General features: G+C 47.3%; 2 protein-coding genes across 7 annotated transcripts in view; both read right to left on the bottom strand.

Annotated features, from left to right (window-relative positions):
• alg9 (ALG9 alpha-1,2-mannosyltransferase) overlaps window positions 1-25,507 on the bottom strand; it is a 245,372-nt gene that overhangs the window by 198,524 nt on the left and 21,341 nt on the right. The gene's annotated exons all lie outside the window — the stretch shown is intronic.
• LOC119954139 (60S acidic ribosomal protein P1-like) lies at window positions 3,990-4,319 on the bottom strand. Of its 2 annotated transcripts, XM_038779078.1 has the most exons (2): window positions 4,249-4,319; window positions 3,990-4,173 (listed from the first exon to the last, which is right to left on the bottom strand). In XM_038779078.1, exons 1-2 carry the CDS (start codon window positions 4,317-4,319, stop codon window positions 3,990-3,992), a joined length of 255 nt encoding a protein of 84 aa, XP_038635006.1. The 2 variants fall into 2 exon arrangements, with proteins under 2 accessions (XP_038635006.1, XP_038635005.1); XM_038779077.1 differs by having other exon boundaries at window positions 3,990-4,319.

The raw sequence follows: 25,507 nt of genomic DNA, 5'->3' as shown, positions 1-25,507 counted from the left end.
GGCACTGAGTCTCAAAGCAGAGATCAGCTGCCAAGATTCTAAATCCAGTTAAAAGAAAAAAAAAACTGCAGGGCTTTCTCTCAATTCTTAATTTGTTAACATTGTGAGGAGCTAAACCACGTAAATCAAAATCGGGATTCTTCGCTGGCGGAATGCTCCATTTTGCCAGCAGCCCGGGGGTTTCCCTGATGGCGTGGTGCTGCCCCACAATGGGAAACCCCATTGACCGGCTGGCGTAACGGAGCATCCCGCCGGCGGGGTCAAGCAGAAATGTAGCGTGGCGGGACGGACCATCCCGTGCCCCTGGTCTATATCCACCCAACCAGGAATTATCCAGCATGGAATTGATAGGCCGAATGGCCTCCCACTTCCATTTTTTCTTGGATGTGTACATTGTTGGTGAGGTTAACATTTGTTGTCCATTAAAAAAAAAGGTGGTTGCAAGACGCGTTCTTGAATCGCTGCAGTCCATCTGGGGTGCGTATACGCCTCAGTGCCTTTAAGAAGGGCCATGTTTTTGGCCCAGTGACAGTGAAGGATCGGCGATACGGCTGCAAGTCAGGATGATGTGTAGCTAGAAGGGGAACCTACAGGTGCTGGCCCCTGCACCTCCTATTCTTATTCCTTTTGATGTGGTACAGGTCACATGTCGGAAAGGTGCTGTTCAAACAGCCTTGGCAAATTGTTGCAGCGCATCTTGTACATGGATTACATTGCTGTCAACGTGTGCTGCTGGTGAATGGAGTAAATGTTTAAAGTAGAGCCTGTGGGCAGCATGGTAGCGCAGGGGTTAGCATTGCTGCCTCACGGCGCTGAAGTCCCAGGTTCGATCCCAGCTCTGGGTCACTGTCCGTGTGGAGTTTGCACATTCTCCCCGTGTTTGCGTGGGTTTCGCCCCCACAACCCAAAGATGTGCAGGGTAGGTGGATTGAACATGCTAAATTGCCCTTTAATTGGAAAAAATGAATTGGGTACTCTAATTTTTTTTTTAAAAAAGCAGAATCATAAAATTTACAGTACAGAAGTAGGCCATTTGTCCCATCGAATCTGCACCGGTCCTTGGAGAGAGCACCCCACTTAAGTCCACACCTCCACCCTATCCCCGTAACCCGGTCACCCCAGCTAACCTTTTTTTTTTGGAAACTAAGGGCAAATTAACATGGCCAATCCACCTAACCTGCACATCATTGGACTGTGGGAGGAAACCAGAGCACCCGGAGGAAACTCACGCAGACACAGGGAGAACGTGCAGACTCCGCACAGACAGTGACCCAAGCCGGAATTGAACCTGGGACCCTGGAGCTGTGAAGCAACTGTGCTAATCACCGTGCTGCCCCAGTAGAGGAGTGAGGTGCCAATCAAGCGGACTGTTTTACCCTCGACGGTGTTGAGCTTCTTGTGTGTAGTTGGAGCTGTGCTAATCTAGGCACGTGAGGAGTATTCCATCGTACTCTTGACTTATATCGTGTAGGTGGATGGCCAGTGGGCTTTGGAGAGACAAGAGCGCAACCACTCACTGCAGAATTCCCAGTCTCTTACCTGCTCAAGTAGCCACAGTATTAATTGGAATAATCTCGGTAAGTGACTTGACGTGGCTGAAGACTGGTATCTGAATCCAGGGGCCTCAGGAGGATCCAACATAGATCATCCTCTAAACTCTAATCCTTTAAACTGAATGGATAGGAGGATGAGAAAATATCAGCCATGATTGAATGGCGGAGCAGACTCGATGGGCCAAGTGGCCTAATTCTGCTCCTATGTCTTATGGTCTTATCCTTACTCAGCACTTCTGGCTAAAGATGCTTGCAAATGCTTCAGCCTTGTCTTCTGCACTGATGTGCTGGGCTCCCCCAATTTTGAATGTCGGAATATTCGTGGAGCCGCCTCCTCTGCTTAGTTATTTCATTGTCCACTACCAGTCACCATTGGATGAGGCAAGACTGCACAGCAGGGAACACCTATTCCCTTGTTCCAAGTTTTTCCTAAGACACATTACTTACCTCTATTCTGCCATTAGCACATTCTAATCTCTTAATGTGCCACTATCAGCAACCATCTTAAGTCAATGTCACTCCATTTACATTATATATTTTTGTCCACAACATCTTTGTCAATCTCCACCCATTGCTGGCTCTCTATCCAGCTCCACTGCTCCACGGTCCTTGCCCCCTCCCAACAGTGTAAATCTCACCCCATTTCCAGTTCTCTCTAGCTATGACAAAGAGTCATCCAGACTCAAAACGTTCGCTCTGTTGTCGCTCCACAGATGCTGTCAGACCTGCTGCAATTGTCCAGTTGTTTCTGTTTTTGAGCAACAGGTTGGCCAGACCAGGTATAGGTGGCAGATTTCCTTCTTTAAAGGGCATCAGTGTACCAGTTCCCCGAGGCCAGAATCAAACCCGGGTCCCTGGAGCTGTGAAGCAGCAGTGCTAACCATTGTGCCACTGTGCCAGGTTCAATTCCAATCTTGGGTGACTATCTGTGTGGGGTTTGCACCATCTCCCCATGTCTGCGTGGGCTTCTTCCGGGTGCTCCGGTTTCCTCCTACAGTCCAAGGATGGGCAGGTTTGGTGCATTGGCCATGCTAAATGCGTGGGGTTGTGGCAACAGGGTGGGGAGTGGGACTAGGTAGGGTGCTCTTTCGGAGGTCCGGTGCAGACTCGATGGGTTGAATGGCCCCCTTCTACACTGTAGGGATTCTATGATTCTTTCACAATATACATTAATGACCTGGAAGAAGGAACGGAAGGCACTATTGCTAAGTTTGCAGATGATACAAAGATCTGTAGAGGGACAGGTAGTATTGAGGAAGCAGGAGGGCTGCAGAATGACTTGGACAGGCTAGGAGAGTGGGCAAAGAAGGGGCAGATGGAATACAATGTGGAAAAATGCGAGGTTATGCACTTTGAAAGGAGGAATGGAGGCATAGACTATTTTCTAAATGGGAAGATGCTTAGGAAATCAGAAGCACAAAGGGACTTTGTGAGTCCTTGTTCACGATTCTCTTAAGGTTAACGTGCAGGTTCAGTCGGCTGTTAAGAAGGCAAATGCAATGTTAGCATTCATGACGAGAGAGCTAGAATACAAGACCAGAGATGTAGTTCTGAGGTTGTATAAGGTTCTGGTCAGACCCCATTTGGAGTATTGTGAGCAGTTTTGGGCCGCGTATCTAAGGAAGGATGTGCTGGCCTTGGAAAGGGTCCAGAGGAGATTCACAAGAATGATCCCTGGAATGAAGAGCTTGTCATATGAGGAACGGTTGAGGGCTCTGGGTCTGTACTTGTTGGAGTTGAGAAGGATGAGGGGGGATCTGATTGAAACTTACAGGATACTGCGAGGCCTGGATAGAGTGGACGTGGAGAAGATGTTTCCACTAGTAGGAAAAACTAGAAGCAGAGGACGCAATCTCAGATTAAAGGGACGATCCTTTAAAACAGAGATGAGGAGGAATTTCTTCAGCCAGAGGGTGGCGAATCTGTGGAACTTTTGTGTCGCGGAAGGCTGTGGAGGCCAAATCACTGAGTGTCTTTAAGACAGAGATTATGGGGAGAAGTCAGGAGAATGGGGAAGAGAAACATATCAGCCATGATTGAATGGCGGAGCAGACTCGATGGGCCGAGTGGTCTAATTCTGCTCCTATGTCCTACGGTAGTGTTTTTCGAACTTGTTTTCTGGGGACCCATTTTTACCAACCGGCCAATCTTCGGGACCCACGCCGGCCGACATTCGCGACCCATCATTTTCTCATACCTTGTTTGCTGCTGACAAAATAGACATATCGCAATCATGCCCAAAGCACGTGATGGCGACGGTCAGGGGCCGTGACCTGCTCTCTGCCTCCCTCAGGCAGGAAGATTACATAGAATTTTTTTAAAATCTTCTGCGTCTCCGATTGCGCAAATTCGTGGGCAACAGCCGCAGCAGCCGGCTTTTATATTCAATTTTTATTTATTTTTTGTAAATTGTAACAATGTTGTTGCACGGCGCGTTTAATCAAAGAGACCAAAGCCCATGTCATCATCAGACTCTTCAGATTCTTCCTGTTTCTTCTCTTCCTCTTTCTCTTCAGCAGCAACAGGGGCAGCGGTGGAAACAACTGGGGCAGCAGCTGGGGCACTGCCACCAGCATCAACGTTGCAGATCAGACCATTGATGTCAATATTAGCCAATGCCTTGGCAAACAGACTAGGCCAGAAAGGCTCAATGGTCACACCAACTGTCTTAATCAGGGCATGGAGTTCGTCTTCGGTGACAGTGACTTCGTCGTTGTGCAGGATGAGTGCGCTGTAGATACAGGCGGGTTCCGAGGTGGAGGGCATGGCGCGGGACCTCTACAGGTGGGTCCGATGGTGCCAGTCACCGGGGGGAAACACGGCCTTGGCTTCATTCAGAAGAACCGAGCACTTCCGAACCGGGCAGAGCGAGCAGCAGCCGGCTTTTAACTACGCCGGCTGCAAGCGGCCTTTTTACCATATAAAAAAAATGCGCCCCCAATGCGCATGCGTTCCTGATCATCGATGCGCTTGCGCAGTGCGGCCACATTTTTTAATAAGGTAGAAAGGCTGCTCGCAGCTGGCATAGTTAAAAGCTGGCGCGACAGACAGCTCCGCGACCCTCCCGACACACGCCAACGACCCACCCGCGGGTCACACGCCCGACTTTGAAGATCACTGTCTTATGGCCTTATGGGCCAGGAGCACAGCTTTCTTCCCTTAAAGGAAACCAGCGAACGACTCTTTGTTGGACAGAATTTCCTGCTCAACTTGAAATTACTTCTCGATACTTTATTTGATAATCGTCCTGCCATATGAGTGTTCAGACATGAAGTGCTCGGGCGTAATGGTACAAAACTGAATAACTTTGCTGTGATATTTTCGGATAATCTGCTGCAAAGCACAGCAGAAAGCCTAAAAATCTGCTGTGGAATGCAGTTCGAAGCTGCTCTTGTGGTGTGGAACACCCGTTGAGCCCCTCAGTAAGTCATTGTCATTTAATCACAGGCCAGCAGCCATAATTTTCTGCTTATATTACATCCGGCCCTATTTGTATTAAATGTTGCACTGCATAAATGAAGTTTCCTTTGTCTTATTTGCGCAGCCAGACAGGCCCATACCTGCCCGGCCATGATTAAAAAACATCAACGAGGGAACAAATTGCATCACGAACATTAACTACATCAAAATACCAGTCCCTTTCCAACGATCACAGATGCCTCTATCACTCTGCATTCTTTGTTGAATTTTCTTTGCTCAAAGATATGGCTCACATTTCCGATTAAGGCCTTTGCTTACAGGCAACCGAAGTTGTCTTGATCATCCACAAACATTAACTCCCTCCACCACAGGTGCACCATCCACAAGATGAGCTGCGGGAACTCGTCAAGGCTCTTTAGGCGACATCTCCCAAACCCAAGAGCTCTTCCACACAGAAGGACAAGGACAGCAGATGCATGGGAACACCCACCACCTGCAAGTTCCCCTCCAAGTCACCCACTGTCCTGGCTTGGAAACGGCACTGTCGCCGAGTCAATATCCTAGAATTCCCTCCCTAACAGCACAGGGACTATGGTGTTCACGAAAGTGGCTCACCACCACCTTCTCAAGGGCACTTAGGGCTGGGTGATGCCCACATCACACGAATGAATAAAATCAAAGCCCATAATCAACACTTGTATGAATTACCAAACAACGAAGATGAACAAACTAAACATCGAATTATGTACCATTAAAGAAAATAAGAACTTTGGCTCAACAGGCATGCTCCTTCCAGACCCTCTTCAATCCATTCCTTCTCAGATTCTCCCCAATCCTTTCAGAAAAGATTCTGAAAAGCTTTCTTTTGCAATGAGAGGCGAGCGGTGTTAAATCAAGCAGTGATTCATTTAACGAATAATAACTTTCTAAACGAACAGTACAACTATGACACAGTTTGACTCCCCTCGAGCAAACTCTGACCAAACCCTGACTGCCAGGTTCGCGCTCAAACATCTGATCGGTTCTGGGCCTCTCACATGTCCGCGAAGGATCGCCCCTTAAAAGGGGCCACACTCCCACATTTCTCCCCCCTTAAGTTCCTTCACAGATCCCCGAAATACAAAAACAGAAAAATGAATTTACAATTATATACAATCAAGGAGAGTTAGAGTAAGGGAGCTTAAAGCAAAGTGCATAAGGAGTATATGTGGCTTCCTAACTCTTGCCCAACGTCTCAACTTAGCAGCTGTCTTTTCCAGACTGGAGGTTTCAGAGTCTACAGCAAGGGCAGGCAAATTAGGTAGAGTCCGCAGTAGGGGCAGTTCTGACTACCTCTTCAACTCTTTCTGTGGTCCCTGGTGATTCTCCTTGAGAAGATCTCGGTTCCAATACCACGGACTTGGCAAGTGGTAGACTGGCAACTAGGACAGGGTCTACTTGCCCCACTGAGGGGAAGACAGTTTCTCTCCTTCTCAAATAATCAGCATGTTTTCTTGCTTCATGGCCATGTAGGTCGATGACAGGGCACGGGCCCAGTTCTGGCAACATCTCTCCCAGGTAACCATTTTCGTCCTCCTCCAAAGTTCCGCGCATTCACTAAATATTCGCTTAAGACAACCTGTCCTTCTTGGCTGTAGCGTGGTGGCTTTTCTGTGAGGCTTACTTAATTCTCCACCCTCCCCAACACATTTGGAAAAATTAGGTCAAGTTGGGTCCTGAGGTGCCTGCCCATTAACAACTCAGCTGGGGATGACCCCAGTGGTGGTGTGCAGGCTGGAATTGTATGAGAACAAGAAGCCCGCTAAACAAAGCAGTAGTGGCCGATTAGCTTGTTTTTTCATTGATGCTTTGAATGTTTGGACTGCTCTTTCAGGCAGCCCATTTGGTGCAGGGTGCTAAGGGCTGTCCTAAGTGCTGGATCCCATTGGACTTAATAAAAAGTTGAAACTCTTCATCACCTCAGGTAGGCCGTGAATGGCAAAGATTTTGCGCAGCTTGTCAAGGCAGCCGCCACGGTGGTTAAACGCATAGGCTGAACATCCAGCCACTTTGATTGGTCCTCTACCACCAAAGACATTGTGCCCAAAAAGCAGCCCGCAAAGTCAAGGTCGAACCTCATCCATGGACACCCCAGCTACTTCCAGGCTGCAAATTTGCTGCAAGCAGAAGGTCGTGTCGAGTCTGACATTGTTTGCAACGGTTGACCACACTTTTGATCTCCTTGTCGATCCTGGCCAGCACCTCCATCTTGGACTGACCGCTGTGTAACTCTTGAGGAGAGGCTGCCGCCCCAGGGGTGGCACTATCACGCTCCAACCCCGCAACAGAACCACGTCCACATGTGATTTCATTCCTACATTGCATATAGGGCCAAATCTATTCTAACTTCTCAAAATGCAAGCCTGTAAGAGCCATCCTTTTAACTCTGGACAACACGGGGGTCTCTGTTGGTTAATGTGGCGGGTGAAATAAGTAGAGTATCAAGAAAACTTAGAGCCAGGATGATCTACTGTGGAGTGGGAGGCTTGGATATTGGATGTGGAAATGGGAGCTTGGGCAAAGCATCCATTTGATACCTGGGTTTCCAGTCTATGCTGGACAGTTTGCGAAGAGGCAGCCAAGTGCAGTGCCCATAGAACATAGAACAGTGCAGCACAGAACAGGCCCTTCAGCCCTCGATGTTGTGCCGAGCCATGATCACCCTACTCAAACCCACGTATCCACCCTATACCCCCAACAACCCCCCTTAACCTTACTTTTTAGGACACTACGGGCAATTTAGCATGGCCAATCCACCTAACCCGCACATCTTTGGACTGTGGGAGGAAACCGGAGCACCCGGAGGAAACCCACGCACACACGGGGAGGACGTGCAGACTCCGCACAGACAGCGACCCAGCCGGGAATCGAACCTGGGACCCTGGAGCTGTGAAGCATTTATGCTAACCACCATGCTACCGTGCGGCTCCAACGTTGCACTACATCTTTGCACTAGGCCCAATGCTATTGGTGGGACGGGTTTACCTTCGCGAAAAATGCCAAGTAATGGTTTCTGGTCTGAGACGATGACGAAGTGCCGGCCAAAAGCATATTGATTAAATTTTTATCCAGCATAAATGACCACCAGTCAATCTGGGAATATTTCCTCTCAGCATCCGACTATGTTTTGGATGCGAAGGCGACAGGCCCGTCTACACTACACCATCTTCCATATTGTGCGAGAGTAACGCATCAATGCCATAAGGTGAGGCATCGCACGTGACTATTATGGGTTGTCTAGGTTAAAATGGGTCAGCAAGCCCAACGACTGCAGGGCCTGTTTGAAAGACTTTCCCCGGGAATCTTCTCACTTCCAACGTTGGTGCTTCTTCAGCAGGGCCGTCCAAATGGCAGGCAGGTTGGGTAGAAAGCGACCGTAATAATTGACCATCCCTAAAGGGACTCCAATTCAGACGTATTTCCTGGTTCGGGTTCCCCTTTTATCGCCTTTCCTTTATCTTCATGTGGTGCAAACTCTTCGCATCAAACTCTGAAACCTAAATAGGTGAATTCATCAGACTGAAACGTGCATTTCTCTCGCTTTAGCGGAATACCGGCTTCTTTAAACCTCTTGAGGACTTCTTCCAAATTGGCTCTGTGTTCTTCTGATTTTACCCCCACTACTAGGACATCATCCAGATAGATGGCACATGACAACCTGTGGAATTCCCTGCAAAAGGCTCTCCATTAAATATAGCACAGGCCGGTGAAATACCGAAGAGCAATCTCGTATTTAGGAATAAGCCTTTATGGGTATCTATGGCAACAAGCTTACTTGATGCATCTTCCAGCTCAAGCTGCTGGTACACATGCCAGCATGAAAGCAATATAAACTTCTTTTTGTCTTCGGCCATGATTTAATTGGCAGCAAAAAAGTAGCAAAGCCTTTCGACACATCAGGCCACGACTTTCAACCTCTGGATCAGCTTTCCTAAATAGTGACATCGCTATTCGACTACTGACGATCTTTTACCTTTTTAGCACTGCTGCCTCACCGCACCAGGGGCCTGGGTTCAATTCCAGCCTCGGGCGACTGTCTGTGCGGAGTCTGCACTTTCTCCTCGTGTCTGCGTGGGTTTCCTCCGGGTGCTCCGGTTTCCTCCCACAGTCCAAAGATGTGCAGGTTCGGTGGATTGGCCATGCTGAAATTGTCCCTCAGTGTCCAGGGATGTGTCGGTTAGGTTAAGGGGTTATAGGAATAGGGTGGAGAAGTGGGCTTGGGTGGAGCACTCGAGGGTAGGTGCAGACTTGATGGGCCAAATGGCCTCGTTCTGAATTTTAGGGATTCTATGACTAAGAGGCCACTCTTTCTCCCCCAACATCTCCCCCCCACCACCTACTCCCAATTTCCGACGCATTTCCTACAACTGGATTGATTTATTCTCATCGTCAATGTTATATTGCGGGGCAAGCGACGAGGTAGTGATTTACTCAGCTGATAAGAACTTTATTTAACTAAAGAAGAACTTTATATACAGAACACTACAACTGCTACACAGGTCTTGTTCCCTTGACCCCCAAGCCAGGTCCACACCCAAACACTCGATAGGCTGACATTGGCGTGCTCTGTCGCCATAGGTTTCAAGCCTGTCACGTGGCCCGCGAAGTATCGCCCCTTAAAAGGGGCACTTTCCTTGCTGGTGCACTCAAAAAGTAATAAGTGAAGTTCTAGAATCTCTCTCTAATCTCACATTCTGCATTATTCATCTTTATTCAGTTGCTTATTGGTATAAATGCTCCAACTGGAGATTTAAAATCTCCTTGTTGTTAAAAATACCTCCTTGTGGAAAAGGATAGGATCCGGATCAGTTGGGCTGCTCCCATACCCAAATAGCCTGTCACCGTACATGAACATCCACTGGGGCAGGGCAGAAGCTGACAAAGCCCTCACTGCCGTCTGGAAAGGAGCAGGACATTGGGAGACAAGTTCTCAACTGAAAAGTTCAAGCTGATTCCCAAGAGCACAGGTTTTTGAAGTCAAATTTTTTTTGGCATGCCGTTTCCAATCCTGACTACTGGCAGGACCCAAGCCTGACTAATTGAAGATTAAGTGGCTCACTTATGATTCCTAAGACAGTAAATGGATTTGCAATCTGCTGCCTTTGTCATTTGAATTTATGCCAGATACAACACTTCTGTCGTGCACATAAAAAAAATCACAGGAACAGTGAAAAAAAAGAGGAGAGAAACAGGAGAGGAGCCACCAATGAGAACAGGGGTGTGGAGCAACATCAGGTCAGTGAGTTGCCCCAGCATGTCTTAGATTTTGACCATGTGCACATGAGAAGGTGAGGAGACTGACCAAGGTAACACAGTTAATCTTGATTTCCCAAGGTTATATTATGCTCATCTCGAAAGCAAAACTTTTTATTTTTATTCCTGAGCCCTTGGCATACCAGGTTGTGTGTCACACTCGAGTTACACTCTGTGTCAGGGTCAACAGACGGACTGAGGGGAAGACATCACTTCACAAGAAGCATTGGGTGAATCTTTGGAATTCTTTATCTCAAAGGATTATCGATGCTCTATCATTGAACGCAATTCTGGTCTCTCAGGGAATAAAGGATGTGGACAGCTGAATGGAAAGTGGAATTGAAGCCCAGTATCAACCATGATCATATTGAGCAGTGGAGCAGGTCTACCCCCGTTTCTATCTCTGCTGTCCTTGTATCCCAAAGCAGTACAAAACGGGAATCCCATTTCACTTCACACTGGAATCAATTCTGGCTCCAACTTCCACTTTGCATTACAACTCCAATGGGGATGTGATGTGAGCAAATGTCCTCTGCATTTTCCATATTTACCCCAATTACAATCATCCTATCATTGATCCACATTTCACCAACGAACAGTCTTTACAAAATGTTTTTTAGCAAATTAATTACCGAAGAAACTTTCAAAACAGGGCGGCATGGTGGCACAGTGGTTAGCACTTCCGGCTCACGGCTCCAGGAACTAGGATTCCCGACCTGGATCACTGTCCGTGTGGAGTTTGCGCATTCTCCTGGTGTCTCCGTGGTCTCACCCCCACAACCCAAAACTGTGCAGGGTAGGTGGACTGGTCTCGCTAAATTGCCCCTTAATTTTATAAAACATATTTTATAAAAGAAAATAACATTTTTAAAAACATTGTAAGAAATATAAAAAGAAACCTGTTGATATATGGTCCTCTCAGGCCAAATAATAATAATAATCTTTATTGGTGTCACAAGTAGGTTTACATACACTGTAATGAAGTTACTGTGAAAAGCCCCTAGTCACCACACTCTGGCACCTGTTCGGGTACACGGAAGGAGAATTCAGAATGTCCAATTCACCTAACAGGACATCTTTCGGGACCAGTGGGAGGAAACCGGAGCACCCGGAGGAAACCCACGCAGACAAGGGGAGAATGTGCAGACTCCGCACAGACAGTGATCCAAGCCGGGAATCGAGCCTGGGATCCTGGCGCGGTGAAGCAACAGTGCTGACCACTGTGCTACCGTGCCGCCCTAACTGTGATACGTGGAATAGGAAATCACAATGAGAAATTAATTTTAAAATACAATGCTTATTCGTTCACCGAGGGCCTGGAATTAACATTTGGCGTCAGCTACAAAACCAAATTCAGCACAAACGCACTAAAAATAAATTACTCTCAGTATTAAAAAACTACCATTGATTGTCTTTTCCTTATCTTGTTTGGTCTCCCCAAATGCATCACCTCACACTTTGCTGGATTGAATGCCATTTGCCACTTTTCTGCCTCTTCATCTCTCCATTGATATCGTCCTACGGTCTACAGTTTTCTGGTTCACCATTAACCACTCAACACATTCTTGTTTCATCTGAAAACTTCTTAATCACTCCCTTTACATCAGCCTAAGTATCTTCAATGTAGTTGTGAAAACCAAGAGGCTGAATACAGAGCCCTATAGATTCACAAGGACACAGCCTTCCAGTCACACTGACCTGACTCTTGGCCAATAATGGAATCCAATTCGCCACTTGCTCTTGGACACCATGAGTGTTTACCTGTTCAGCGACACAGAGGGAGAATTCAGAATGTCCAACTCACCTAACAGCGCATCTTTCAGGACTTGTGGGAGGAATCAGGCGCACCCGGAGGAAACCCACACAGACACGGGAGAGCATGCAGACTCTGCACAGACAGTGACCCAAGCCGGGAATTGAACCTGGGACCCTGGCGCTGTGAAGCCACAGTGCTAACCACTGTGCTGCTACAAATCCCACTATGGCAGTTGAATTCATGAAACTGCCATTGATTGTTGTAAAACCCCATCAGGTTCACTAATGGGCTTGAGGGTAGGAAATTCGCCAATCGAGATCCGACCTACACGTATTCAAGTATAGTGAAATTGCAATGAGTCAAACTCAGATGACTGCACTTGAGGAAACAAATGTAGGGCTTCCAGGTAACACCCACATCCCATGAAAGAATAACAATTTTTGAAATAACTCCCGTCTTATTCCTTTGCAGTTACATGATAATGATTTGGGTTTGATTAGTGGCAGCACTCACAAGGGAACAGCTGAACCCATCACCAGAGATGCAAGTAGAGCAGGATTGGCTTCAATGAATTACTCTTCACTGGCAGCCGTACTGATGCTTTCGTTAACCCAGATGACAATTCTGCTTCTACACCCGCTCAACAGGGCCAACTAATGGATGTGTGAATTTCTCCAGCTGGCTTCTGGCTAGAATAGCTTGTATTGATAAGGCTCTTTCACAGGTACTCCAAGTCATTTCGTAGCAGCGTTATCAAACAAATGTCAGACACTCGTTGATGATACTGGGACAAAAGCCTGGAGAAAGAGTTTTGAAGGAGCATCGTAAAAAGGAGAAAGGTTTAGTGAGGGAATTCGAAGACCTTGGGGCCGAGAGAGATGAATACCAGGTGTAAAAGGTACACTTTCATAGACTTCATTAACAAAAACAAAATATATTTATTGATAAGAATTGTACAGCAGCCTCATGTCTCTTTGCCTCAGACGTCTCTCACATCATGGGGTGATTCCACACTCCGAGTCCCGATTTGTCGCACGGACTATATGACCCTTATCTGCTGCGTTGTCCTTAAAAGTGATAATCACTACATCCCTCCCCCTTTAACCCCTTTATACAATCTTCAATAACTAATTCATTCAGTCCTAAATACTAACTAAATATTATATGCATGAGTTGGGCAATTCCAAATCAAGTCTCAGGCGGGGGGGGGGGGGGTTCTGTTTCTTGTAGAGCATAGTAATTCTGTTGTCTGCGATCCACATTTAGAGGAACTGCAATAACGGGTACCACTCCTGTATTGATTGATTGATTGATTTATTGTCACATGTACCGGAGTACAGTGAAAAGTATTTTTCTGCAGCCAAGGGAATATACACAGTGGACAAAAAGAACAATCAACAGAGTACATCGACAAATAATGATTAGTTACAGTGTGGAACAAGAGCAAACGAAGCAAATACATGAGCAAGAGCAGCATAGGGCATCGTGAATAGTGTTCTTACAGGGAATAGATCAGTCTGGGGGGGGGGGGGGGAGTCGTTGAGGAGTCTAGTAGCTGTGGGGAATAAACTGTTCCTATGTCTAGATGTGCGTGTCTTCAGACTTCTGTATCTTCTGCCTGATGGAAGAGTCTGGAAGAGAGAAGAGCCTGGATGGGAGGGGTGTCTGATAATGCTGTCTGCCTTCCTGAGGCAGCGGGAGGTGTAGACAGAATCAATGGGAGGGTGGCAAGCTTGTGTGATGCGTTGGGCTGAGTTCACCACACTCTACAGTTTCTTGCGATCTTGGACCGAGCAGCTGCCATACCAAGCTGTGATGCAGCCGGATAGGATGCTCTCTATCGCACATCTGTAGAAGTTTGTGAGAGGCAATGCAGACATGCCGAATTTCTTTAGCTTCCGAAGGAAGTAGAGACATTTTTGGGCTTTCTTGACTACTGCATCAATGTGGGTGGACCAGGACAGACTGGTGGTGATGGTGACCCCCAGGAACAAAAAAGCTATCGATCGTTTCCACTTCAGAGCCATTGATGTAGACTTGGGGGGGGGGGGGAAGAGAGACTTGGGGGGGGACGGGGGGGGGGGACCGTGCTACGCTTCCTGAAGTCGATGATCAGTTCCTTGGTCTTGCTGACATTTAGAAAGAGGTTGTTTCCGGTACACCATGCAACCAAAGTGATCTATCTCCCTTCTGTAGTCTGAACAGGCGACTCATCACTATTTGCTTCTGTGGAGACATCAACTATGTCGATCAGGGACTTCGGTGTTCGTGGGTTCGAAAACATGTCTTGATGGCAACACTGACTGCGGGAGTGTCTCTCCACTCCTCAAGGGGTCCACATGTTTACGAACGATCCGCTCCTCCATGTCCACTTGGTATGAAATGGGTCCAGTATTAGAGTTAATAATTCCAGGATCGAATTTGATCCATGACCGAACTCTCTCACGTATATGCCTTCGTGTACCATAACTGATCGTGCTATTCCATGTGAATCATGGCTTGCTTTCCGAGTACTTTGGCTGGCTTCTACCCTCCCTGGCAAATTTGCAAACACGAGGCTCGGTCTTGTTCTGAGGTGATGTTTCATTAGCAGTCCTGTTGGTGGAACTCACGTGTTTCATGCCGTTGAGAGTGGTTCCATTATCTCATACCATGACTTCAGGTAATTTGTGAGTTGAAAAGCATTGGCGCAATCTCTCTGTGGTAGCATGTGATGCAGGTGACTTCACCTCAAAAACGTCCATCCATTCTGAGTGCACATTAATCACGAGCAAAAACTAATGGGCCAACATAACCGATATGGAATCGTACCCATGGCCGGCCAGGTCATTACTAAGGGTGCAATGGGGATGTGACAGGCAACCTTTGCTGCAGTTGGCACTGCTGATAGTGCTTGACTAGCTTCTCGATATCAACCTAAATACCAGCCTATCACACATAACCTCTGGCACGCATCCTCGCGGGTAAAGAATGGCTTCATTTCCTCAGAAACTGGCTCATTTACCACCATATTTTGATCCAGCAGAGGGCAGCAGAGCAAAGCTACTGATCAGCTGTTCTGGGGGAATTTGCATACGTGCAGTACGGTCAGCCTAAGTTGAAGGTGGTTTGTGGAAGGGCTGTTGACAAGTGACAGTTAAACCCGAAACACTTCGTGAGTGTTTCCCACCCTACCTCCTCCTCTAACCAACCCCCCCACCCCACGGTGGTTGGGAAGTGGGAGCAGGGGCCTGTCGTGAAGGTGAGTGAGTGCCTTTAAATTTGCTTAACTTTCAGCGGGAGCAGGGTTTGAGGTAATATCAGGTAAGCTCTTCCTTTCTTTTTCTTTTTCTTGTTTTTTTTTAAATCTAGAGGTGATGTCAGGGAAGGCAGTACAATGCTCCTCCTGCAGAATGTTTGAGGTGAGGGACGCCGTCAGTGTCCCTGCTGATTTCATCTGTGGGAAGTGCACCCAACTCCAGCTCCTCAAAAACCGTGTTAGGGACCTGGAGCTTGAGCTGGATGAACTTCGGATCATTCGGGAGGCAGAGGGGATCATAGATAGGAGCTTCAGGGAAGTAGTTACACCAAAGACTGGAAATAGATGGGTAACTGTAAGGGGGACTGGGAAGAAGCAGTCAGTGCAGGGACCCCTGTAGTCGTTCCCCTGAGTAACAAGTATACCGTTTTGGATACTTGTGGGGGGTACGACTTACCCATGGGGTACGGGCCTCTGGCACGGAGTCTGTCCCTGTTGCTCAGAAGGGAAGGGGGCAAAGGAGTAGAACATTAGTAATTGGGGACTCAATAGTCAGGGGCACAGATAGGAGATTTTGTGGGAGCGAGAGAGACTCACGTTTGGTATGTTGCCTCCCAGGTGCAAGGGTAAGTGATGTCTCGGATCGTGTTTTCCGGGTCCTTAAGGGGGAGGGGAAGCAGCCCCAAGTCGTAGTCCACATTGGCACTAACGACATAAGTAGGAAAGGGGACAAGGATGTCAGGCAGGCCTTTAGGGAGCTAGGATGGAAGCTCAGAGCGAGAACAAACAGAGTTGTTATCTCTGGGTTGTTGCCCGTGCCACGTGATAGTGAGATGAGGAATAGGGAGAGAGAGCAATTAAACACGTGGCTACAGGGATGGTGCAGGCGGGAGGGATTCAGATTTCTGGATAACTGGGGCTCTTTCTGGGGAAGGTGGGACCTCTATAGACAGGATGGTCTACATCTGAACCTGAGGGGCACCAATATCCTGGGGGGGAGATTTGTTATTGCTCTTTGGGGGGGTTTAAACTAATTCAGCAGGGGCATGGGAACCTGGATTGTAGTTTTGGGGTATGGGAGATTGAGAGTATAGAGGTCAGGAGCACAGATTTGACTTCGCAGGAGGGTGCCAGTGTTCAGGTAGGTGGTTTGAAGTGTGTCTACTTCAATGCCAGGAGTATACGAAATAAGGTAGGGGAACTGGCAGCATGGGTGGGTACCTGGGACTTCGACGTTGTGGCCATTTCAGAGACATGGATAGAGCAGGGACAGGAATGGTTGTTGCAGGTTCCGGGGTTTAGGTGTTTTAGTAAGCTCAGAGAAGGGGGCAAAAGAGGGGGAGGTGTGGCGCTGCTAGTCAAGGACAGTATTACGGTGGCGGAAAGGATGCTAGATGGGGACTCTTCTTCTGAGGTGGTATGGGCTGAGGTTAGAAACAGGAAAGGAGAGGTCACCCTGTTGGGAGTTTTCTATAGGCCACCTAATAGTTCTAGGGATGTAGAGGAAAGGATGGCGAAGATGATTCTGGAAAAGAGTGAACGTAACAGGGTAGTTGTTATGGGAGACTTTAACTTTCCAAATATTGACTGGAAAAGATATAGTTCGAGTACATTAGATGGGTCGTTCTTTGTACAATGTGTGCAGGAGGGTTTCCTGACACAATATGTTGACAGGCCAACAAGACGCGAGGCCACATTGGATTTGGTTTTGGGTAATGAACCAGGCCAGGTGTTAGATCTGGAGGTAGGTGAGCACTTTGGAAACAGTGACCACAATTCGGTGACCTTTACGTTAGTGATGGAAAGGGATAAGTATACCCCGCAGGGCAAGAGTTATAGCTGGGGGAAGGGCAATTATGATGCCATTAGACATGACTTAGGATGTGTTGGTTGGAGAAGTAGGCTGCAAGGGTTGGGCACACTGGATATGTGGAGCTTGTTCAAGGAACAGCTATTGCATGTTCTTGATAAGTACGTACCAGTCAGGCAGGGAGGAAGGGGTCGAGCGAGGGAACCGTGGTTTACCAAAGAAGTGGAATCTCTTGATAAGAGGAAGAAGGAGGCCTATGTGAAAATGAGGCATGAAGTTTCAGTTGGGGCGCTTGATAGTTACAAGGAAGCGAGGAAGGATCTAAAGAGAGAGCTGAGACGAGCAAGGAGGGGACATGAGAAGTCTTTGGCAGGTAGGATCAAGGAAAACCCAAAAGCTTTCTATAGGTATGTCAGGAATAAAAGAATGACTAGGGTAAGAGTAGGGCCAGTCAAGGACAGTGGTGGGAAGTTGTGTGTGGAGGCTGAGGAGATAAGCGAGATACAAAATGAATACTTTTCGTCAGTATTCACTCAAGAAAAAGATAATATTGTGGAGGAGAATGCTGAGACCCAGGCTATTAGAATAGATGGCATTGAGGTGCGTAGGGAAGAAGTGTTGGCAATTCTGGACAAGGTGAAAATAGATAAGTCCCCGGGGCCTGATGGGATTTATCCTAGGATTCTCTGGGAAGCCAGGGAAGAGATTGCTGAGCCTTTGGCTTTGATTTTTAGGTCATCATTGGCTACAGGAATAGTGCCAGAGGACTGGAGGATAGCAAATGTGGTCCCTTTGTTCAAGAAGGGGAGTAGAGATAACCCCGGTAACTATAGGCCAGTGAGCCTAACGTCTGTGGTGGGTAAGGTCTTGGAGAGGATTATAAAAGATACGATTTATAATCATCTAGATAGGAATAATATGATTAGGGATAGTCAGCATGGTTTTGTGAAGGGTAGGTCATGCCTCACAAACCTTATTGAGTTCTTTGAGAAGGTGACTGAACAGGTAGACGAGGGTAGAGCAGTTGATGTGGTGTATATGGATTTCAGTAAAGCGTTTGATAAGGTTCCCCACGGTCGGCTATTGCAGAAAATACGGAGGCTGGGGATTGAGGGTGATTTAGAGATGTGGATCAGAAATTGGCTAGTTGAAAGAAGACAGAGAGTGGTAGTTGATGGGAAATGTTCAGAATGGAGTTCAGTTACGAGTGGCGTACCACAAGGATCTGTTCTGGGGCCGTTGCTGTTTGTCATTTTTATAAATGACCTAGAGGGCGCAGAACGATGGGTGAGTAAATTTGCAGACGACACTAAAGTCGGTGGAGTTGTAGACAGTGCGGAAGGATGTTGCAGGTTACAGAGGGACATAGATAAGCTGCAGAGCTGGGCTGAGAGGTGGCAAATGGAGTTTAATGTGGAGAAGTGTGAGGTGATTCACTTTGGAAAGAATAACAGAAATGCGGAATATTTGGCTAATGGTAAAATTCTTGGTAGTGTGGATGAGCAGAGGGATCTCGGTGTCCATGTACATAGATCCCTGAAAGTTGCCACCCAGGTTGATAGGGTTGTGAAGAAGGCCTATGGTGTGTTGGCCTTTATTGGTAGAGGGATTGAGTTCCGGAGCCATGAGGTCATGTTGCAGTTGTACAAAACTCTAGTACGGCCGCATTTGGAGTATTGCGTACAGTTCTGGTCGCCTCATTATAGGAAGGACGTGGAAGCTTTGGAACGGGTGCAGAGGAGATTTACCAGGATGTTGCCTGGTATGGAGGGAAAATCTTATGAGGAAAGGCTGATGGACTTGAGGTTGTTTTCGTTAGAGAGAAGAAGGTTAAGAGGTGACTTAATAGAGGCATACAAAATGATCAGAGGGTTAGATAGGGTGGACAGCGAGAGCCTTCTCCCGCGGATGGGGGTGGCTAGCACGAGGGGACATAGCCTTAAATTGAGGGGTAATAGATATAGGACAGAGGTCAGAGGTGGGTTTTTTACGCAAAGAGTGGTGAGGCCGTGGAATGCCCTACCTGCAACAGTAGTGAACTCGCCAACATTGAGGGCATTTAAAAGTTTATTGGATAAGCATATGGATGATAAGGGCATAGTGTAGGTTAGATGGGCTTTAGTTTTTTTTCCATGTCGGTGCAACATCGAGGGCCGAAGGGCCTGTACTGCGCTGTATCGTTCTATGTTCTATGTTCTATAAGTATTTTGTCTCTCACTTTGGACAGAAGTGGACCTCGATTGGTCCAGTTCCTGATCTGCTTTGCCCCGACTGGCAATGTGTCGAAAGGATTTAATGCTATGCTGATTTCTTGCGTTACTGGAGTACAGGTGATATTTTCATGCAAGGGCAGGTGGCTAGGTGCATCAACATTCGCTATGTGTGTTCCAAGTCAGTGCTTGAAGTAAATTCATAGGCGGACAGGATTAACGTCCATTGTTTTCTATTCTTGCTGAGGCGATCGGTAGAATAGCCTTGCCCTTTGAAGAGACCCAAGGATGGTATGTGGTCAGAGACAATGGTGAGTGTCGACCATGTAAGCACTGGTCAAATTTCCTGACGCCAAAGACGACGGATATTCCTTCCTTCTCGATTCGGCCTCTGAGAGGGTTATTGACACACACGCCCTATCGGCCTTTCAGAGCCGATGTCCATCTCATGGGACAACACCGCACCAACACCACGTGGAGAGGCATCGCAGGTCAATATCAGCTCTTCAGATGGGTCAAAATGTAAGAACAGGTTTGAGGAATGCAGCAAATGCTTTACTCTGTGTTTTTAAAATAAATTTAGAGTGCTCAATTCATTTTTTCCAATTACGGGGCAATTTAGCGTGCAATCCACCTACTCTGCACATCTTTGGGTTGTGGGGGAAGAAACCCACGCAGGCACGGGGAGAATGTGCAAACTCCACACGGACAGTGACCCAGAGCCGGGATCGAACCTGGGACAGCGGCGCTGTGAGGCAGCAGGCCTAACCCACTGTGCCACCGTGCTGCCCTCTGCTGTATTCTGTTGAAAGCTCCCTCCTGGGGAGTAGTCCAAGACCAACAATGGTGTTTCTTTAGCAGAATATGCAAGGGGGTCAGTACCATCGATAGCATTTGGTAAACAAACTTCCATAGTGGTTTACCATCCCCCAAACCGGTTTGAGTCCAGTTGTGTTTGCGGGGGCAGACGCCGCCTTCATCGCCTTGGCCTTGTTTTCCACGGGTTGTAACCCTTGCGCCAGATTGGTCACCTCAGTGGCTTGAAAGGTGCATTTCTTTCTTTAGCTAAACTCCAGCCTCCTGAAATCTCTTTAACACAATGTCTTCTAAGTTTGCTACATGCTCGATGCAGTTATTTATTTATTTATTTTTTTTTAAATTTAGAATACCCAATTCATTTTTCCAATTGAGGGGCAATTTAGCGTGGCCAATCCACCTACTCTGCACATCTTTGGGTTGTGGGGGCGAAACCCACGCAAACACGGGGAGAATGTGCAAACTCCACACAGACAGTGACCCAGAGCCGGGATTTGAACCTGGGACCTCGGCGCCATGAGGCAACAGGGCTAACCCACTGCGCCACCGTGCTGCCCCTGTCGATGCAGTTAGAAGATCATATACTTATGGTACACGCCAAGATAAACTACAATCTCTCTATGTAAATTGACCTTGTCTACAGCATCACCTGTGATACTTTGAAATCTTAACGGAAGGCTAAATAAGTAACTGCTTGAACTGGACTTTGAGAGAGGGTGAGATGATTTCACATCAGTGTCCTCTGATGAATGACAGGTTTCCCACTGAAATTGAAAGGCATGGGACAGCGCATCACTTTACCCCCCTCCCCCAGTTAACTGCTTACACTAGTTGATAAGTTAGCAAGCGGAAGAAAATTGGTGCGAAAATCGGAATGAGCAGAGACCACTGGACTTGTTGCTCCTTCCCTTGCCCTTCAATGATGGACGTCCTCCCCAGATTGCGAGTATTATGTGAAAAGTAAAATGTAAACCTTGCAACTGCTATTCCATTCACGGCTCTCCAGAAGCAGAAGACACATTGTTATAACATCAAGAAGAAAAGGTAGTCGGCACTCGGACAGAGCAGAGAAAGTTTCACGAGCACTATATTGCTCATCACAAGAGGGAAAGGTGGATGGGGGTAGAGGGGAAAGCGGGTGACTTAAGTCGGTGATCAGCCATGATGATGATGAATGGCGGAGCAGGCTCGAAGGGCCAAAAAGACTCCTCCTGCTCCTATCTTCTATGTATCTATTTATGTATCAACTCTCCCCCCCACAGCTTATAATTGAAGCTCGTCCAAAGATCTGCTTTCCAGTCCGGTTCTGCTTGGCTTAAGCTGACAGGCCAGAATTGAAAATGAGCAGAGAGCAGATACATCAGAGAGACAGCTGACTGAGCCGGTGACGCACAGCGTTTAGTGGTCAGCTTGTTACAGCCTGGTCTCTCTGCGATGATTCACCTGTTCAAACAGCCTGAAAATTAATTATTTACCGGCCATTCACTCACCGCCCGGGAGGGTTAGGTATCAGGAAACAGTTGGGATTCCAAAAGATGTAAATCAGTCGCTGAAAAGAGGTTCTTTCAGCAGGATTAGAAAAAAAAATGTGATCAGGAAACGTCACCCGGAAAGGAAAACTTTGCTGCCTCCGCAAGATTTGCGGATATTTGGGCTCGAAATTTCTGGGGACATTCTCTTGTCGAGGCTGTTTTTTATAAATGTAAACACTGTAATGAGATGACGTGTGTGTGTGAGCAGGGCTACATAGATGCGCCCTCACTCACCTTATCTCAGCTGATCAACAAAGGATTCAGGGGCGAGTTTAGGAGATTTATTTCTACATGCAGTCGCTTGTAACAATGCAACGAGAGCTGGCTAAAAGCAAACTCAACCTTAACTTTCAAAGGGGGACTGGATAAACGCTTGATGGGCAAAAATCAGCAGTGTTTTGATTCCCTCAACCAGAAGTATAAAAGCAGCTAGTAATGTTAGAGATAACTCCATTCATTCTGCTACAGAGTAGATACGCTGCGGGTTTGGATCCCATCATTTACTTTTTATTATAAAATAAATATAGAATACCCAATTATTTTTTTCCAATTAAGGAGCAATTTAGCGTGGCCAATCCATCTACCCTGCGCATCTTTAAGGGTTGTGGGGGTGAGACCCACGCAGACACGGGGAGAATGTGCAAACTCCACACGGACAGTGACCATGGGCTGGGATTGAACCCGGGTCCTCAGCACCGTAGGCAGCAGCGCTAACCATTATGCTGCCCGTTCTCTCCAGCGAGATGCTGAATGCACTGCACCTCACAGACTAAGCCAACGTCACTCGTCGCAGGTGGGTGAAAGAAAACCACTCCAACCTCATGAATAGAAGCATCATTGGGAAGTTGCACACGTCTGGGAAAAGGGGGCTTTCCTCCAGGTTATTCTCCCCCTCGCTGAAATATCAACGGCCCTCTGTAAAACCAAAGAGCGAGGGCTGGCAGGCTATTTAACTATAGCAGCATCACAAGTGGACATAGCCTTGGCTTCACTCCAGACCCTCACAGGTACACCTTCTAAAAGGTGTTATTGGAATGGGAACCAAATCTCGGGACCCTGACCCACTTTCACTCTTCAGCCGTTACAGTGCCCGAGCTGTTGTATTATGTGCTTTCTGATTGTTGCAAGAGTGCTCCAGACATATTACAGCAGAAATTGACATTCAGGGCGGCACGTGGCACAGTGGTTAGCATTGCTGCCTCACGGCACTGAGGACCCGAGTTGGAATCCCAGCCCTGGGTGTGTAGAGTTTGCACATTCTCCCCGTGTCGGCGCGGGTCTCACCCCGCCACAACCCAAAGATGTGCAGGGTAGGTGGATTGGCCACGTTAAATTGCCCCTTAATTGGGAAAAAAAAATAATTGGGCACTCTAAATTTATTTTAAAAAAGAAATTCACATTCAGCTCTGAGTGATGGTGAAAAAAGACGAACAAACCTTGACTTAGTCTCAAAGGCACCACCCTGTGGTAAGAGAGAGCAGTGCAGCAGAACGCAATCCCATAAATTAACCCTTCTTCAGCCTTTAGAGCATATTCTATTAAAAATGACTGCTCACTTCTTCCCAGGAAAACTGCATACTAGTACGTGGCATATTAACATTTAATTATAGTCCTTCTTTCCTTCAAGGCACTGATGTGATTAATGTAGGGAATGTTTAATATATGTTGTATCATGTGTCTGCTGCATTAATGCTATTAAAATAACTTAGGTGAAGGTGTCCATATTATATGTCTGCTAAAGTTGTGATTAAGAGGTTAACAGACAAGCAGGCTGATTTGACACTCATGGGAGGGGTTTTTAGTTTCATTTTCAGCCCTGCCCGGCGTCTGTTGTTTGTACTTTGCGTTTTTAAGAGTTCTGTTCTGGTTTCTGATGAAAGGAGATGTGCTTCTCAGACTGACTTCTGAAAGCTTCTCTCCCAAGGACTTTTGTGAATAAATCTGTAAGCCACTGAGGGTTAACTTTATTAATAAGTGGCATTTGACCTGTGTTTGTGGATTTTGCTTAATTGAAATTTTAGAAACAGATGGGAAAGTAAGCTCAAAGACCTTGCTTTATTATTATTTTTAAAGAACTGTTTACTGTTAATTGAAAAGCTGTTTTTGTCCATGGATGTTAATGGGGTTAATCCTGTGTCAATAATAAAGTTTGCTTTATTATAAAAGATTTTAGGTTGTCGGTGGAATCACTCCTGGGGGGGGGGGGGGGGGGGGGGGGGGGGGGGGGGGGGGGGGGGGGGGGGGGGGGGGGGTTACAATTGACCAGAAACTGAACCAGACCCGCCATAGAAATAATGTGGCAACTCACAACGGCTCCCTTCGACAGCACCTCCGAACCCGCACCCTCCAACACCCAGAAGGACAAGGGCAGCCTGGAAATAACGCCCCGCCTGCCAGATTCTCTCTGTGCCATACACAATACTGACTTGGAATCATATCGGCCGCTCTCTCACTGTGACTGGGTCAAGCTCCTGGAACACCTCCCCTATCAGTACTATGGGTGTAGCTACACAATATGCACGACAGCAGGTCGGGTAGCTCCCAGCATTTTCTCACAATTAAGGATGGGCAATAAATACTGGCTTAGCCAGCGGCACATACATCCCATGATGCAGCACGGTAGCATAGTGGTTAACACAATTGCTTCACAACTCCAGGGTCCCAGGTTCGATTCCCGGCTTGAGGTCACTGTCTGTGCGGAGTCTGCACAGCCTCCCCGTGTGTGCGTGGGTTTCCTCCGGGTGCTCTGGTTTCCTCCCACAGTCCAAAGATGTGCAGGTTAGGTGGAGTGGCCATGCTAAATTGCCCTTCGTGTCCAAAATTGCCCTTAGTGTCGGGTGGGGTTACTGGGTTAGGGGGATAGGGTGGAGGTGTGGGCTTGGGTAGGGTGCTCTTTCCAAGAGCCGGTGCAGACTGGATGGGCCAAATGGCCTCCTTCTGCACTGTAAATTCTACGATTCTATGAAGGAATTTTTAAAAAGACAGGCTTGTAGTTACACAGCGCTTTTCCGAACCATTGGAAAAATTTCAAAGCATTTTACTTTTGAATTGTAGTCACTGTTGTAACATGGGAAGGACAGCAGCCAATTTATACACAGCAAGCTCCAACAAAGAGATTTTCACTGAGGGATAAATATTGGCCAGGACACCAAGGTGGACTTCCCCTGCTCGGCTTCAAAATAATTCTATTGGAGATTTTACATAATAATAATCTTTATTATAGTCACAAGTAGGCTGACATTAACACTGCAATGAGGTTACTGTGAAAATCCCCTAGTCGCCACATTCCGGCGCCTCTTCAGGTACACAGAGGGAGAATTCAGAATGTCCAATGCACCTAACAGCACGTCTGTCGGGTCTTGTGGGAGGAAACCGGAGCACCCGGAGGAAACCCACGCAGACACGGGGAGAACGTGCAATCTCCGCACAGACAGTGACCCAAGCCGGGAATCGAACCTGGGACCCTGGCGCTACTGTGCAGCAGGGAGACAGGGCATTGGTTAAATATCCCATCTGAAAGACCCTCTGACTGTGCAGCACTCCCTCAGAACAGCATTTGGAGTGTTAGCCTGGATTTACATCTTCCAGCCCTGGAGTGGGACTTGAACCAGGAACCCTGTGATTGAGAGTGCTACCAGCTGAGCCATGGCTGACACGTTACATACTTTCTGAAACAGGCAATTAGGAGTGGCATCCCTGACATTTTTCCCCTATTCCTAGGCGCACAAAGTTCCTGACAGCGATCTGCTAAATCAGCATATTTCCCCGGTTTAGATCAAAAACATTGCTCTGGCTCAAGAGAGCCACCCTGTGGTCAGATGATGCACTGCGGTAGAAATAAAAATGAAATTCACACTTTCTTCATGTAGTTAAAGTAAGC

This window comes from Scyliorhinus canicula, chromosome 19, assembly GCF_902713615.1.
Source record: "Scyliorhinus canicula chromosome 19, sScyCan1.1, whole genome shotgun sequence".
In the NCBI taxonomy this organism is placed as follows: domain Eukaryota; kingdom Metazoa; phylum Chordata; class Chondrichthyes; order Carcharhiniformes; family Scyliorhinidae; genus Scyliorhinus; species Scyliorhinus canicula.
Note: the sequence above shows the minus strand (reverse complement) of the source record. Positions and strands in the feature narration are given on the sequence as shown.

What these genes read in the sequence shown, in the direction of transcription:
- LOC119954139 (XM_038779077.1), bottom strand. Translation starts at nt 4,319, where the DNA reads ATGCCCTCCACCTCGGAACCCGCCTGTATCTACAGCGCACTCATCCTG.